Source organism: Scyliorhinus torazame, chromosome 17 (genome assembly GCF_047496885.1).
Source record: "Scyliorhinus torazame isolate Kashiwa2021f chromosome 17, sScyTor2.1, whole genome shotgun sequence".
In the NCBI taxonomy this organism is placed as follows: Eukaryota; Metazoa; Chordata; class Chondrichthyes; order Carcharhiniformes; family Scyliorhinidae; genus Scyliorhinus; species Scyliorhinus torazame.
In genome coordinates this window covers 152,328,882-152,346,010 of record NC_092723.1, presented here as the reverse complement: position 1 = coordinate 152,346,010, position 17,129 = coordinate 152,328,882, and the positions used below count along the sequence as shown (strand labels likewise).

The following is a 17,129-nucleotide window of genomic DNA, read 5'->3' as shown; positions in this document are numbered from 1 at the left end:
AGGACGAGCCCAGCTGAGACGAACCCAACAACTTCCAACCGACCACGTAGACCCGGAAAAAGGCCTTATCTCGCACAGTGCTGGTCACTCGAAGTTAAGTAAAGGTCATCTTAGTCGTTCGGTGTAGTTTAGTACGGAGCCGCGTGTGTTGTTGCATAGAGGTACAAGTCTTGTGTTATTAATAAACTGTGTTTTTGAACTAACATATTGGTTGTGTGGTCATTTGGTCGATATAAGAAACAGCTTGTGATTCACCCCAAAGTAAAGAAGGCAACAAAGGTAAGGGGGATAAGGTAAGAGGAAAGAGTGAGGGTAAAATATATATAAAGAAAGACAAGAAAGAAATAAAAGGTAAAAGACAGTTAAAATGAAATGGAATGAAAACAACGGTGTGAAGTGGGGCAGAGCTAATTGTATTTATATGGCATCATTCACAACCCTCAGGATAACCCAAAGTGCATCACAGACAGTCCATTACTTTTGAATGAATTGAACAATCTCCGCATTGTTACCTGAGCCTTGCTCCACCCAGCATATGGTCAAGAAGATTAGGGACGGGCTTTTCTGGCCTCTGGCGGTGTGTTTCCCGGCAGCGGGAATGCAGCCCATCTTTGGCTGGGGGCTGGATCTTTTGGTCCCACCACTGTCAATGGGATTTCCCATTGAATCCTCCCAACGCCACCGGGAAACCTCGGGCGGGAGTCCGCTGTTGACAGGCCGGAAGATCCTGCCGACGTGAACAGCGGGAACATCTCGCCCGTGGTTCAAAGAGTGGGGTCGGGGGGAGGAGGCTTTGATGTATGGTGATCTCGTTAAGACAAGCATGATTCTGAAGGAGCTTGTCAGGGTAGACACTGAGAGGCTGTTGTCCCTGGCTGTGGAATCTACAACACAGGGGGAGTGGGTGGGAGTGGGAAGGTCAGAATGCTATCCTATTCTATCTAAGGATCAAGAGCCAATCATTTAAAACTGAGTGAGGATAAATTTCTTCACTTCAACATTGCGATCATGGCTGATACACATCCCTACTTTTCCATCTATTCCCCATATACCTCGGTTACCTAAATTAAAAAATATCTGTCCACCTCAGCCTTAAATGCATTCAAAACTGGAGCAACCGCATTCTCCTTGAGTAAATAATTCCAAAAATTTACAACCCTTTGAATGATATTTCAATTCTGTAGGCAAACATATTCAGCTGTCGACATAAGCTTTCTGCTGATCTTACAACCAGGTCATCTAGAGTTGAAATTGGGGCTTTCCTAAGCTACAAATCTCAAAAGTGCATTACCCAATGCATTTGTTCAAAGGGGAACTGAAGAGTGTGTCATTTTTAATATGCAAAAAATAATCATAATTTCAACGGCTTATAAGTGTGAACATCAGGGTCTGAATAGGGAGGTGGACAGCTCGCCCCCCCCCCCCCCCACCCTGACTCACCCCCGACTCACCCCCTCCTAAGCATTGCCTTCCTCTTCGCTCCCCCGCCCCTGACCCTTGCCCCCCTCCACTGGAGCAAAGTCAGTGTGGAGCCGACATACTCCCACTGGGGAAGAGGACCTACCGTTGTGAGCTTCCAGACAATCCAATTGGTCAGCAGCTCTATCAGCCCTGACAGGGCATTAGTGGGCACTGTCGGGACTGTAATGAGGAAGCAGAAGAAGACCCAATCGATCCCCCGCTTCAGTTAAGTCCATTTACTTGAGCAAGGTGGGTTTGGCCAGGTTAGAGAGTGGTTAGTTTAAGCCACCAGGTGGGAAGGAGGAAAGTGGGAGGTTCTATCATAGGGGCCCTGTCCCCTGATCTACAAAGGACAGCCCCCAAAGATTGTACCCCCTTCCTTCCCACCCTTTGAAATAAAAAAAAATCAGGCTGCTCACTTCCACCCGTCTGCCAACGCCAGCCATTTTATGGTGTGGCCAGCGTTCTGTTGAGGTTAATTAGCCTGGTAATAAATCTAATTAACCCTTGATTATCTATTTAATTATGGTGAAATGAGCAGCCCATCCAACCTAAGTATTATGGGGGTGAGTGGGAACATGGTGGGGGTCACACACCCTATTTTATTGTGCCTTTCCGCTCCCACGCCAAAAACACACCTGGCGGGAACAAGCAAAATTCAGCCCCTGGATAAATCTTCAATTATAGCTATCCCTCACATTCAGACTATACAATGGCTAATGGAAATTGTTACAACGATGCATTCCAGCCCCAAATTACTTACAGGCATATTGATCTTTTTAAAGAAGACATTCGTTTATAAAAGAAATACAAGTAAAGACACTGAGCAAAAGATGGCTGATAATGTCAAGTGACCACTTTCTGGAAAATTCTGACTTGTCCTGAGAGAACATGGAATGCTGGTCCTGAAAGGTGTCAGAGACTTCTTAAAATGGAGGGGTTGAAAACGAGATAGGAAAGGTGCAAAAGACTGAATTTTAATCTCCTGTAGTTGTGGCGACAAAAGACTGATTGCACATCGCAGAAGACAACCAAGTCCATCTCCTGTCAATTCCCATACCGGCCTTCCCAAACAGGCGCCGGAATGTGGCGACAATGGGCTTTTCACAATAACTTAATTGAAGCCTACTTGTGACAATACTCGATTATTAAAACCACATTCACGTGTTTTGGTCCTGCCCAAAGCTAGAGGATTACTGGAAGGAGGTTTTTAGGATAATTTCTAAAGTGGTGCACGTGAAACTGGACCCGGGCCCCCGGCAGGCCATATTTGGGGTGTCGGACCAGCCAGGGTTGGAAACGGGTGCGGAGGCAGATGTTGTAGCCTTCGCCTCGTTGATCGCCCGAAGGCGGATCCTGATGGGTTGGAGAGCAACCTCTCCACCCTGTGCCCTGGCGTGGCGGATGGGGGGGATCTGTTGGAATTCTTGACTCTTAAGAAGGTTAAGTTTGAACTGAGGGGAAGGATGGAGGGGTTCTACAATTCATGGCCATTATTCATTGTGCACTTTCAAGAACTGGATAACATCGAACATTAGTTGGGGGGTGGGTGGGAGGGTTGGGGGTGGGTGTTAATGGTAGCCATGGGTGATTCCTGATTCCTTTTTGTCAGTTGTTTATGTGAACATGTGGGCCAATGTTTTGAGTTTGGTGGGAGGATGGGATCGTTGTTATTGATATGGCGATTGACATATTTGTTACTGATTATTGTTTATTACTGATTATTGTTTATTGTTGGTGGGTGTAAATTTGGGAGAAAATGCGAAAAAGGAGGCAAATAAATAATTTTTTTTTAAAAAAAAGCTAGTTGCAGACCTGATCTGGGGGTATTCATGTGCTTGTGTGTCAGCGTGTGACACAGAAACAAGAAGCCAGAGGAGTCAGTCACCCCTGCGGGTTACAGACAAGAATCTCTCCCACTCTCGCTGGAGGAAAGCTGCAGAACACAAGGTCTCCAAACTATCTGCTAAACTTCCAAAGTCAACTCTACCGGTGGCTGAAACATACCACCATCTACGCTCACAGATAAGCCAAAGACTGATTTGTATATTTTTTATTGACTCAAGGAAGCCTAGTTAAATTGGTTCCTTCCAAAAATCAAATACATTTGGACTGGGAAAAGGTATCCATGGGGTGTAGAGACCCCTTTTAAATTAACCTTGTTGTGATCAGCCAAGGTGGGTGTAGTGATCTGTACATCTGTACATACATCTGCACATACACCAGGGACTACAGACAGATGTAACAACCACAGCATCACTAGAGGGCAGTATCAGAGACGGGTATAAAGGGTCCAGCACAAGGGAGGATCCGCCTCTTTCAGAAGCACAGGGCTAGTGAGCAGCAGCAGACAGAGACAGCTCAGCATAGGCAGCTTACCTTAGCTTCACTGGTCATACCTCTTGACTGTATTGTATCTAGTTAAGCTCTAGAAACAGAATGCACCCACTGAATAAAGTATTTGTGTTAACTGGAAGTCTACAATCTTTATTCAGACTTAGAGAATAACATATTGGGATGAACAAAGAAGGTGAATCAGCCCATTCCTCCTCATCTGGCATCATAAACAAATTCGGGTCCTGTTCAGGAGTTCAACAAACTAGGGAACCTCATCTAGGGACTGGTTATAACAAAATACAGCAAAGAGACATGTATAACATGCTGCTTCCTTATGAATTCATGGGCTGATCCTCACCAGAATTTGGTAAAGTGTCAGGCTCAGACAGAAAACTGGCGTGAAACTCTCCATTTGACAGACCTGTTTTCTTGTTAAATCTTGAGCCTCCCTCTTTGACCACAAAAATGAGTGGCCGTGGTTTTCACCATCACTCTAGTGAGGCGGGGCATCAGAGAGCCAGCAATCGGCTCCAAAGTGATCAAAGCATCATCTTTAAAGGGCGTTCAATAAGCACTGCTGCTGAACAGCTCCCAGCCCCCGACACAAAGTCATCGGGGACTACCCCCCCCACCCCTGACAATCCTCTCTGGCATTTGGTCCCACCCCCCCGCCATCCACCTTCACGAACAGCATTACCCCCCCCCCGGCACCACCACCACCACGAACACCCGGAAGTATAGCTGGCACTACCAACACTCAGAATGCATCCTCCTCCATAGAGCCCTCCGGGGTCCTGGGGGGGGCGCGGGGCGATCTGACCCCGGGGGGTGCCCCCACCGTGGCCTGGCCCACGATCGGGGCCCACCGATCCGCGGGCGGGCCTGTGCCGTGGGGGCACTCTTTCCCTTCCGCCTCTGCCACGGCCTCCACCATGGCGGAGGCGGAAGAGACTCCCTCCACTGCGCATGCGCGGGAATGCCGTCAGCGGCCGCTGACGCTCCCGCGCATGCGCCGCCCGGAGATGTCATTTCCGCGCCAGCTGGCGGGGCACCAAAGGCCTTTTCCGCCAGCTGGCGGGACGGAAATTCGTCCGGCGCCGACCTAGCCCCTCAATGTTGGGGCTCGGCCCCCAAAGATGCGGAGCATTCCGCACCTTTGGGGCGGTGCGATGCCCGTCTGATTTGCGCCGTTTTGGGCGCCAGTCGGCGGACATCGTGCCGTTTCCGGAGAATTCTGCCCCATATTTTCATATCAACATTAGACTGAACAGCTGGAATTATCACACTTCATGGATTACAAAGACCCTAGTTCAAATAAAAATTCTTACCTGCTAGATCCATGGAAATGGGCTCAGGTGCAGCAGCACAGACCAAGGTCAGTCTTGTTACTTGAACGTTGGGTATTCTGGAATCTGCAAAAGATAAACCATTCATCAGAAAACTTTAAGTCAGTGGCCTTTACGTACAGTAGAAAAATCATTGTGCAATATTTTCAGTTTGTTGCATTTTTCAGTGAAACAGTTTGGCAACAGCATCGTAACATCAACATATTTATTGCACTTTTGACTAAGCAGTTTGTATGGACATAAAATTATGGGGAAACCTGTTTTCGATAAAAGTGCAAAACGGGCAATAAGCAAATCAGCAGCCCATTTTAAAGTGTGCTCGGAGAAAGAAATTGGCTGCAGTGTAGATCAATCTTCCATTTTCACTGCAATGTTTCACATTTTCCCCTGTCCAATTACTCCCTAGCTATCACTGCAGCTCAGACGAAACATCTTTACTCGTACTGTTTTAGTTTTCATCCTAAAGGTAATATCGAGACTTCATTCTCTTTTCCCACGTTTCTCCTACTTTCCTAACTATTAGTCTTCGAGTTACAAACATGCATTATTGTGCATTCTCCCTAATCAGCAAGAACTGCAGTTGTAAAGCTTAAGAAGGGTCTGTGCCATGATTTCTTCATGGGTTTTCACAATCAGGCACTACTGCAGAAAATTGATGTATACACCTATCCTGATTTTCTGTCGACTGTCCAGCAAAGAACAGACGGTTAATTGGAAGATCCCACAAGGAAATTCCAAGCAAAAGACCTTTCCACAATGGCAATGGCTGCTGTTAAACATTTTGCTTCATGAGTATTACCAACCCATCCGAGTAAATCATCTGTAACGATGGGAGTTAGAGTGTGTAATATCCCAACGGGTCCTATGGGGTGGGAATGATTATGCTTCCCGTGGTCCTCGCAGGGTTGTAAATAAATCTATTTATTTACTTTACTGATGTGGACTTCCTGGGCGGGATTCTCCGACCATCCGCGGGTCGGAGAAACGCCGGAGGGCGGCGTGAATCCCGCCCCCGCCGGCTGCCGCTCTCTCCGGCGACAGGGATTTGGCGGGGGCGGGAATCGCGCCAGTCGGCAGCCGCTGGCTGCACCCACCCCCCCAGCGATTCTCCGGCCCGCGATGGGCCGAGTGGCCGACCGTTTTCGGCCAGTCCCGCCAGCGTATAGTACACCAGGTATTTGCCGGCGGGACCTGGATGCGCGGGCGGCCTCCGGGATCCTCGGGGGAGCGCGGGGGCATCTGGCCCCAGGAGGTGGCCCCACAGGGCCCACTGATCCGCGGGCGGGCCTGTGCCGTCGGAGCACTCTATTCTTCCGCGTCGGCCGCTGTGGTTCTCCTGCATACGATGGGATGATGCCAGCACTCGCTGGCGCTCCCACGCATGCGGCAACTCGCGTCGGCCGGCGGAGTCCCTTCGCCGCCGGTTGGTGTGGAGCCGAGCCCCTTTCCCGCCGGCAGGCGCAGCGCACACCACTCCGGTGCCGGCCCAACGCCGGAGTGGTTCATGCCATTCCTCGGCGCCGGAGTTGCCCGTCCTGCCGATTCCCGCAGAATCCTGCCCCCTGTGTCCTTATTAAACTGGCAAAGAGGCGTAAACTGGTTTGCTGTCAATGTTGCAACATCGGCTGAGCCACCTCACCAATTTTCTGGACCCAGGTTGGGACAAATTATTTTGCCATGCCTCTGTTTGTCCTGTTAGATGCATCTGATGCCAGTGTTGAAGCCTGGAACTAATATGCTGAAAGAATGCATTACTTCATCTGGGCCAACAGCATCACGGAGGACGAGCGCCAGACGGTCATACGGTTGATGGCCTGCAGAGTGCACATGTTCGGCATGATCCAGAGTCTCACATACCCGGCAGCACTGAATACGCATTCATTCGACCAACTCATGGCACTTGTGGTGCAACACTTTAACCCGACCCCGTCAGTGATAGTTCAAAGGTATCATTGTAATACAGAGGAGAGGTCCCTCAGTGAGTCCGTCATCGAGTTCACATCATTTGCTATGGAGAATAGTCAGGTTTTGTGAGTATACCACTGCTTTATCGGATATGCTCCATGGAAGCACAAAAAACACTTTTGGGCGAAACCTACCTAACCTTTCAACAGACGCTACAGATCTCTTTGTCCCGAGAAAGCGTTGAACGAGACGTCCAAGAGACACCAGGAATGGAGGTGAACGTTTTGGGGCGTTGCCCCTCACGTGGTATCGCCACAGCCTGGACAGAGTGCCATGAAGACTCCGGCCTCTGGGTGAAGATCCGGCCGTTGAGGCGTCTGACGTCCTCGGACTCGGCTGAAGGCAATTCCGGCCCGTGTGCGGGTGCCAGTCTAGGCGTAACCGCAGGCAGCAGGATGGCTAGGGCTCCAGCCATTCTGGTTGAGGTAGCTATCGGCTCCAGGGCCAGGCCTTGCATCTGGATGACCCAGAAGAGGCCGAGGATGAGGCGAAGATACAGCTGAACTGTTTGGCAGCACCCTGCGTGGCCCCTTTTCATGTCCCGATACAGATAAATGGCCATATGCTCCAAATGGAGTTTGATACGGGACCTGCCGTTTTTGTGGTGGTGCAGAGCACCTGTGAACTTATTAAATGGGGTGTTCATAATTTGACTTTGGCTGACACGGCGGCTCATTTGGCCACTTATACGAGGGAACAACTGTATATTGTGCGGACCACCCTTACCAAGGAAGTGGCCCTAGCCTGTTCGTGATTGGCTGCACCCACTGCAGTTCGATTGGCAGCATATCCTCCAACTGGGATCTGGCGGTCTGTGTGCGGTACTGAGCAAGTTCCCCAATGTTTTCCAGCCTGGCTTGGGTACTATTAAAGAGGCCGTGGCCAAGATCCAGGTAGACCCAGAGGCCCAGCCTGCTATTTTCGTGCGAAGGGGTGGGAATGCTTATCGTGGTCCTCGCAGAGTATGAGCTACCCCACTAGGGGGCGGGAGAACCCTAATTAACCAGCATATTAAAGGTCGGCCAGCCCAGTGGAACTGTATACACTACATTGTAAATAAATCTAGTGTTTTACTTCACATGGTGTGGACTTCCCATGTCCTTATTAAAGAGTGGAAAAGAGCGGCTTATAAACCAGGCAGCCTGCTCCAGCCATTTTGATGTGAGTGTTCAAGACAGGATTCATTCCCAGTATGTCCGCATCAAATTTGAAAGCTGCCTCTAATGAGGCACCTCTTCATTCTATTCAAGAACACGACAAATGTGACTCCAGGTACGGTAAGCAGGCTGATACTGTTGAAATGTTTAGACTTATTCAGGTCTTCCGTTTTGTAAAAGGAAATTATTATTATTTTAGGTGTAATGATGATTAATTAGTCAACAATCCAACAGTAACGGAGCATTCTGCAAATAGCGAGCACACCATGACTGAATTGCTTTTGGATTTGGTGGGGAGAAGGAAGAGTCACCTGGCAATATCTGAAGTATAAGCAAAGCAAACTTCAAAGTGATGAGAAATAAATGGACCACAGTAAACTGGGCTGAATTGTTAATTAGTAAACCTGAACAGAAACAATGCAAAGTACTCAATTAGGTGTTTGAATGTGATACAAAATTGTACAACTAAAACACGAAAGCTCCACCTGTATAGGTAAATCAATAAAGGAGGCAGCAGATAACTTCATGCTAAAAGAACTGTGTTATTTTGTGGAGAGGATGAAAACAGAGCTAAGTGGCTGACATCCTAATGAAAGCTGTATGTTTGAAAGTATGCCTCTTTCCCGCAATTCTGGGGCTAATTAATGCCTGGATGCACTAAACCAGGCACCTGCAGCTTTAGCACTGATTAGAAGCAATTTTATAGAATCATAGAATTCCGACAGTGCAGAGGAGGCCATTCGGCCCATTGAGTCTGCACTAACCCTCTGAAAGAGTAACCTACCTAGGCCAACTCCACTGCTCTATCCCCATAACCCCACCTAACCTGTACATTTTTGGATTTGAAGGAAAAATTTAGCACGGCCAATCCACTTAACCTGCACATCTTTGGACTGTGGGAGAAAACCAGAGCACCCGGAGGTAACGCACGTACACACGGTGAGAATGAACAAACTTCATACAGGCAGTCACCCAAGGCTAGAATTGAACCCGGGACCCTGGTGCTGTGAGGCAGTAGTGCTACCCACTGTGCCACTATGCTGCCAAGTAAACAGTGAAAGCTGAGAATGGCTTTAAGTAACACAAGAACTCCTCAGAAAGCCTATTTACTACCATTCAACCAGTCGGTGTTAGGAAAGGTCATTAATTGAAGCTATCGCTCGCATAACGGTGCACAGCATTTTTAATGAATGCTAAACAGGTAATTTAATTGTCAATCGAAGCTTTGACCCTGAGGACAGCCATTTCTAGAACACACTTTACCAAAGAGACATCTTGTGCTGAAGGCACGCTCAACCTGCATTACAGCTCGGAACCCCATCTGGGGCAGCTTGGAGACTCTTTAGGGTTAAAAGTATCCAGGGAAAATTGTCCCCAAGGTTTGCACAAAGCTAGGGAAAGTAGAAATTCAGGAGATTGGTACAGCTATGTGAAAAAAGATACAATGAAAATAATGAGAAGTGCATGAAGGAATACGAGAAAAATAAGAATACAATCAAATGTTAGTGCAAGTATATTGAGAGGGAAGGAATAGTTAAGGAGAATGTGGGCCTCTTTCAAAGATGGATGTAGGTGAGACTATAATACAGAAGATTTGTTACAAAAGTACTTTGTGTCAGTTTTCACAGTGGAGAAGGTGGACAAAATAATAGCCAGGTATGGAACTTAAAATAAGTCAAGGGGAAGAAGCTAGTGGAATCAAAAAAGGTAAATAATGCTAATGGAGAAAATAATGGAACTTAAGACAGATAAACCTCCAGCACTTAATCCAGATGTCACTTCAGATATACTCTCCACCTCTGCCTCAAGTCATAGGGAGTAAAGAATGTGTTGTGCAAAATTGCTTATAACCATCAATGCCCAGATCTGGTTCAAACACAGCAATCATTACTGTGCTTTGCTTTTCTGTGTCAAAAACACCATTATTGTAGAAGCATCCCAATGCTCTTTGATCGATTCCCAATGGCACCCGAAAACCACATCCTTTGTCTCCACTGCTTTTACCTTTATGCAGCCATTCCCATTGCTTCCTCACCACCAACAAGCCACCCTCCACAGCCATCATCCAGTCCTCTACTTGCTTTAACCTGGCACCTGTAGTCTCCCCTACTCCCCAGCTCCAAACTCACTAGGGTACCAGTAACATTTGGATTTTGGTGATTGAGTTCCCTCTTAACAAGTGTAGCCTTTCCCTGCATTGAATACGTTCCAACAATAAAATAAAGCACCAAACTTCCGATTGGCTACAAGATGGCATTTCAAATAGAAACCTGCAAGACAATTTTAGCAGGTTCGAAGTGTTACTAAATACCAAATATTATATTATGCCTATTGCTATGTTTGCTGAAACAATGAACCCTGCAGCAATTCAACCACCGTAATTTCTCAGGAAGCAAATATTCTCAAAGTAGAAGTACTGGTGAGTTTTACCATTCAGATTACTATTAGTGTCAACTTCAAACATAAAGTCAGTCTACTTTCCCCTTTAAAATACCTTTTTTTAAAATGTTCAATACATTGGACAGGATTCAAGTGTAAACTGAAACAAGGAATAAATAACAGGGCTGAAAGCCAGTTACAAGTGCTATTATGTTTTGTACCAATTTATTTTGAAAAAAGGACCATGACGAAAACCTGTCATTTGATGCCTTCCCTAAATTGTCACAGTAAAGTACAGGAGATTGGCAATTTGACTCAGTTCCAATTCAAGTGTCCAAAATTTGCATCCCTGAGCCGGAATTTTAAACTGCATTCCCTTTGGAACATTACTGCTCTTACACATGTTGCATAGCATATGGAGTTGCCGGTGTCATTTTCTAGATGCTTTTAATGGAGTTATGAAGCAGGCATGAACACTGCTACATTTTGATTCTGTGATTCCTTTCAATCCATGTGCAATCAATTCTCAGTTTCCTATTGGGCAATCTGGAGTAGACATGTAGAACATTTCATTAGAAGTTGTAACCACTGTGTTCACTCTCCTCCACCTATCCGCATGCAAATTAGAGAACCGGCAGCTATGGAACAGATTTATTATCACCACTTTCTTCTGGGGCCATCCTGACTCTCGGCCATAATCTCAGCAGAAGAATAGTGGAGATCCCATTTGTGTGTCTGTCCAGTTTCTACCCATCTTCCGTTGAAGCTACAGCTGCTGTTTAGAAGATGCAAGGATATTCACCAGACTGTCAATTACCTCTTCCTCGTCCTACTATCCCTCCAAACAGCTGGATACACAGAGGCAGCTGGCATGAGTGAAATCGCACTTTGCTTCTGATTAATTCTTATTTAAAGCATTATTACATCAAAGGTTTGTAATTGTGCCATCGTTTAATTTGAATTTTAATGACTTGACACTCCCAGCAAGAGGCACTGAAAACAGGAGGGGAAAGGCTGAGGAGAGGAAGATTATCAGGAAAATATCAACATAGCTGTGCATAAATTGGCTGCCATGTTCCCCGGATGCTAACAGTGACTACACTTTAAAAGCGCTTCATTGGAGTGATCGTGATAAACAAATATTTCTTCTGCAAAAAACTGGATGGGAAAGAGGGGATCCATTTCCTGGGACACTGACACCAGGTCTGCAAAAGAAATGATCTGTGTCGCTAACGACAGGCTCCATCTGAAGTGAAATGGGATAAGGTCCAAGTGGAATAAATAAACAGGACAGTTGGTAAGACTTTAACCTAACAATACTAGGTGAAGGACCTTGGAGAAACAACAATAACCTAAAAATAAAAAGATATGAGATGAGAAGGAGTAGGGGTAAAATAAGTGACCATATGAAGTTATAGAACATAATTATAACGCAAATGATAAAAATGACATGAAAGGAATGATTCATAAAAACAAATTAAATTCATCTGTAAGGCATCCAAAACAAAATGGGAAAGCTGGAAGCAATTATTCCTAGCGAGGCCAAGGATCGTAACAAGTGGCAGCTATTGTTTCTTCATTAGCTGCTTTGAGAGTCAACCTGAACAAAGACTGTCACGGGGCTTCCGAGATTTAGCTGAATCGGATTGGGACATAATACATTATAGTGGCACATTCTGCTGCCTGACTTAATGTGACAAGGTTGCCCAAGGCTGTCTGCACGTGGCCTAAAGATCTCAAGGCAGAGGTTTCTTTCAGTGTTGCAGATTGTATTCTTAATTAAAGTGGGCTGTAAATGATTGGCCAACACTTGTCAGAGCCACACAATAACCTTTGGGCAAAGTACAGCCCTCTGAGGCACTGACAGGCATAGTGTTATGACTAGAACCAGGTGAGGTATCCCAAAAGTTGTTGATCTGGGAGAGACCCCTCAATTGGTCACCGTCCAGCTGAGATACCCCAAACCCGGGTGAGGAGGGGTGACTGGCTCCGTGTCTTTATTCAACCCATCCACCCCTCTGCTGGTAGCAGCAAAGGTTTATTCCAAAAAGGTTCCCTTTCTCTTGGATGACTTTTCCAGACCCAATAGTTATGTTTACAAAAAGAAGCCAATTTAACCAGGCTTTCTTGGGTTAAGCTAGAGTAAGTTTATTAACCACTAAAAAGGTATGGTAAAACACATGCATCTACATTAATATGCATTAGAAATAATAATTGAGTCCAATAGTAAGTAAATATAAAGGAAAAGTTATACGGAACAGTCCCTAAATGGAGCATTGCGGCCATTATGGAATGATTCCAGTATAGCTGACTTCTGCAGGCAAGTAGTTGATTTCTTGTCAGGTTTTCTGTGGTTTGGTGGAGATATTCCAGTTATTGTCTTCAGCTGTGATCCTTTATTGCTGGCTGGTTGACTTCCACAGTCAGAGAGAGAGTGTTTTTAAATAAAGATGGCGATTTCCTTTTCATGGGGCACTGCTTTTGGTAATGTGTCATACACCTTAAGTGTGGGAAAACCTCCAGCCGCTTTTACTCCCAGAACACACACATACACTCAAGAGATTGGCAGGGACGACACAGGCAGGCAGCAGGCAGGCAGGAAAGCCTTTTCATCCCCCCCCCTTTGCAATTTCCTACAGGAAATTGGAATACACCAGTCAGTCGAGGGCAATTACACCCAGGATCTTCTCGATGGGATGATAATCAGGCTTTAGATTCTTTTAGAAGTACTTTGTCTAGAAACACAGGAAGAGTTACCTTAGAGAAACATCTTACAGCTATTCCTGTCAGCGGCTAACTGTACATTCTCAACCATCTTTGAGGATTGTTTCCATTGTAAATTATAAAGCTCAGACCTTTTTAAAGTCCCTTGTTTCTGTGTATAATTCCATGTTTTTGTTCCTCCATCACCATGACAATAGAAATGCTCATAATATCTCTTACTTACCTTACAGGAGAAGCGGCCTTCAGCTTTTCAGCGGTAGCAGCGAGAGCAGTAACCAGGGGGCTGTCGAGAAGGTAAGTTTCCCGTTTTAAAAATTTACCTTACAGGAGCGGTTAGAACATAGAACATTACAGCGCAGTACAGGCCCTTCAGCCCTCGATGTTGCGCCGAACTGTGAAACCAATCTAAAGCCCATCTACACTATTCCCTTATCGTCCATATGTCTATCCAATGATCATTTGAATGCCCTTAGTGTTGGCGAGTCCACTACTGTTGCAGGCAGGGCATTCCACGCCCTTACTACTCTCTGAGTAAAGAACCTACCTCTGACATCTGTCCTATATCTATCTCCCCTCAATTTAAAGTTATGTCCCCTCGTGCTAGACATCACCATCCGAGGAAAAAGGCTCTCTCTGTACACCCTATCTAATCCTCTGATCGTCTCGTATGCCTCAATTAAGTCACCTCTTAACCTTCTTCTCTCTAACGAAAACAGCCTCAAGTCCCTCAGCCTTCCCTCATAAGATCTTCCCTCCATACCAGGCAACATTCTGGTAAATCCCCTCTGCACCCTTTCCAATGCTTCCACATCCTTCCTATAATGCGGCGACCAGAATTGCACGCAATACTCCAAATGTGGCCGCACCAGAGTTTTGTACAGCTGCAACATGACCTCATGGCTCCGAAACTCAATCCCTCTACCAAAAAAGCTAACACACCGTACGCCTTCTTAACAACCCACTCAACTTGGGTGGCAACTTTCAGGGATCTATGTACATGGACACTGAGATCTCTCTGCTCATCCACATTACCAAGAATCTTACCATTAGCCCAGTCCTCTGTCTTCCTGTTATTCCTTCCAAAATGAATCACCTTACACTTTTCTGCATTAAACTCCATTTGCCACCTCTCAGCCCAGTGCTGCAGCTTATCTATGTCCCTCTGTAACTTGTAACATCCTTCCGCCCTGTCCACAACTTCACCGACTTTAGTGTCATCTGCAAATTTACTCACCCATCCTTCTACGCCCTCCTCCAGGTCATTCATAAAAATGACAAACAGCAGTGGCCCCAAAACAGACCCTGGTGGTACACCACTAGTAACTGGACTCCAGTCTGAACATTTCCCATCAACCACCACCCTTTGTCTTCTTCCAGCTAGCCACTTTCTGATCCAAACTGCTAAATCACCCTGAATCCCATGCCTCCGTATTTTCTGCAGTCGCCCACCGTGGGGAACCTTATCAAACGCTTTACTGAAATCCATATACACCACATCAACTGCTTTACCCTCATACACCTGTTTGGTCACCTTCTCAAAGAACTCAATAAGGTTTGTGAGGCACGACCTACCCTTCACAAAACCGTGTTGATTATCTCTAATCAAATTATTCCTTTCCAGATGATTATACATCCTATCTCTTATAAACCTTTCCAAAACCTTGCCCGCAACAGAAGTAAGGCCTACTGGTCTATAGTTACCGGGGTTGTCTCTACTCCCCTTCTTGAACAAGGGGACAACATTTGCTATCCTCCAGTCTTCTGGCACTATTCCTGTAGACAAAGATGACTTAAAGATCAAAGCCAAAGGCTCAGCAATCTCCTCCCTAACTTCCCAGAGAATCCTAGGATAAATCCCATCCGGCCCAGGGGCTTATCTATTTTCACACTTTCCAGAATTGCGAACACCTCCTCGTTATGAACCTCAAGCCCTTCTACTCTAGTAGACTGAATCCCAGTATTCTCCTCGACAACAGTGTTTTTTTCCTGTGTGAATACTGACGGAAAATATTCATTTAGCACCTCTCCTATCTCCCCGGACACCAGGCACAACTTCCCACTACTGCCCTTGACTGGCCCTACTCTTATCTGAGTCATTTGTTTATTCCTGACATATCTATAGAAAGCTTTAGGGTTATCCTTGATCCTACCTGCCAAAGACTTCATATGTCCCCTCCTGGCTCTTCTTAGCTCTCTCTTTAGGTCCTTCCTAGCTAACTTGTCACTCTTGAGCGCCCTAACTGAACCTTCATGTCTCATCTTTACATAAGCATAAGCCTCCTTCTTCCTCGTGACAAGTGTTTCGATTGCTTTAGTAAACCACGGTTCCCTTGCTCGAACACTTCCTCCCTGCCTGACAGGTACATACTTATCAAGGACACGCAGTCGCTGTTCCTTGAACAAGCTCCACATTTCCATTGTGCCCATCCCCTGCAGTTTTCCTCTCCATCCGATGCATCCTAAGTCTTGCCTCATCGCATCATAATTGCCTTTCCCCCAGATATAACTCTTGCCCTGCGGTATATACCTATCCCTTTCCATCACCAAAGTAAATGTAATCGAATTGTGGTCACTATCACCAAAGTGCTCACTTACCTCCAAATCTAACACCTGTCATGGTTCATTACCCAGTACCAAATCCAATATGGCCTCACCTCTGATTGGCCTATCTACATACTGTGTCAGGAAACACTCCTGCACACATTGGACAAAAACGGACCCATCTAAAATACTCAAACTATAGCGTTTCCAGTCAATATTTGGAAAGTTAAAGTCCCCCATAACAACTACCCTGTTGCTTTCGCTGCTATCCAGAATCATCTTTGCAATCCTTTCCTCTACATCTCTGGAACTTTTCGGAGGCCTTTAGAAAACCCCTAACAGGGTGACCGCTCCTTTCCTGTTTCTTTTTTAAAAATATATATTTATTAAAGTTTTTTAACACAATTTTTCTCCCTTACAAACAATAACCACCCCCCCCCCCCCCCACCCGTAACAAAAAAACCAAGAAATCGCGCAGAGCGAGATATATACATGGCAAAATGATATATTTACACAGCTTTGTACACTGGCCCTCACCCGTACGTGCCAGTTTCCCCAACGCTTCATGTTATCTCTTGCTCATCCACCCTCCCAGGAAGTCCCCCCTTTCCCCCCCCTCTTCCCTCCCCTCCCAGGACGTCCCCTCCACCCCCACCACCCCCCCCCCCCCAAAGGTTGCTGCTGCTGACCGACCTTCCTCTAACGCTCCGCGAGATAGTCTAGGGACGGTTGCCACCGCCTGTAGAACCCCCGCGCAGACCCTCTCAAGGCGAACTTAATCCTCTCCAACTTTATGAACCCAGCCATATCATTTATCCAGGCCTCCAGGATGGGGGGCTTTGCCTCCTTCCACATTAGCAAGATCCTTCGCCGGGCTACTAGGGACGCAAAGGCCAGAATGCCGGCCTCTTTCGCCTCCTGCACTCCCGGTTCTTCCACAACTCCAAATATTGCTAGCCCCCAGCTTGGCTTGACCCAGACTTTCACCACCTGAGATATTGCTCCCGCCACTCTTCTTCAGAACCCCTCCAGTGCCGGGCATGGCCAAAACATATGGACATGGTTCGCCGGGCTCCCTGAGCAACTTCCACATCTGTCCTCTACCCCAAAGAACCTACTCAACCTCGCCCCGGTCAAGTGTGCTCTGTGGACCACCTTAAATTGTATCAGGCTGAGCCTGGCACACGAGGAGGAGCAATTAACCCTACCTAGGGCATCA

The 17,129-nt window shown here is 46.5% G+C and overlaps 1 protein-coding gene across 2 annotated transcripts in view; it reads right to left on the bottom strand.

Annotated features, from left to right (window-relative positions):
• arhgdig (Rho GDP dissociation inhibitor (GDI) gamma) overlaps nucleotides 1-17,129 on the bottom strand; it is a 101,106-nt gene that overhangs the window by 29,890 nt on the left and 54,087 nt on the right. For both annotated transcript variants that reach the window (XM_072481300.1, XM_072481298.1), the window contains exon 3: nucleotides 5,127-5,210. In XM_072481300.1, the coding sequence (XP_072337401.1) occupies nucleotides 5,127-5,210 (84 nt within the window). The remainder of the gene's footprint in view (nucleotides 1-5,126; nucleotides 5,211-17,129) is intronic.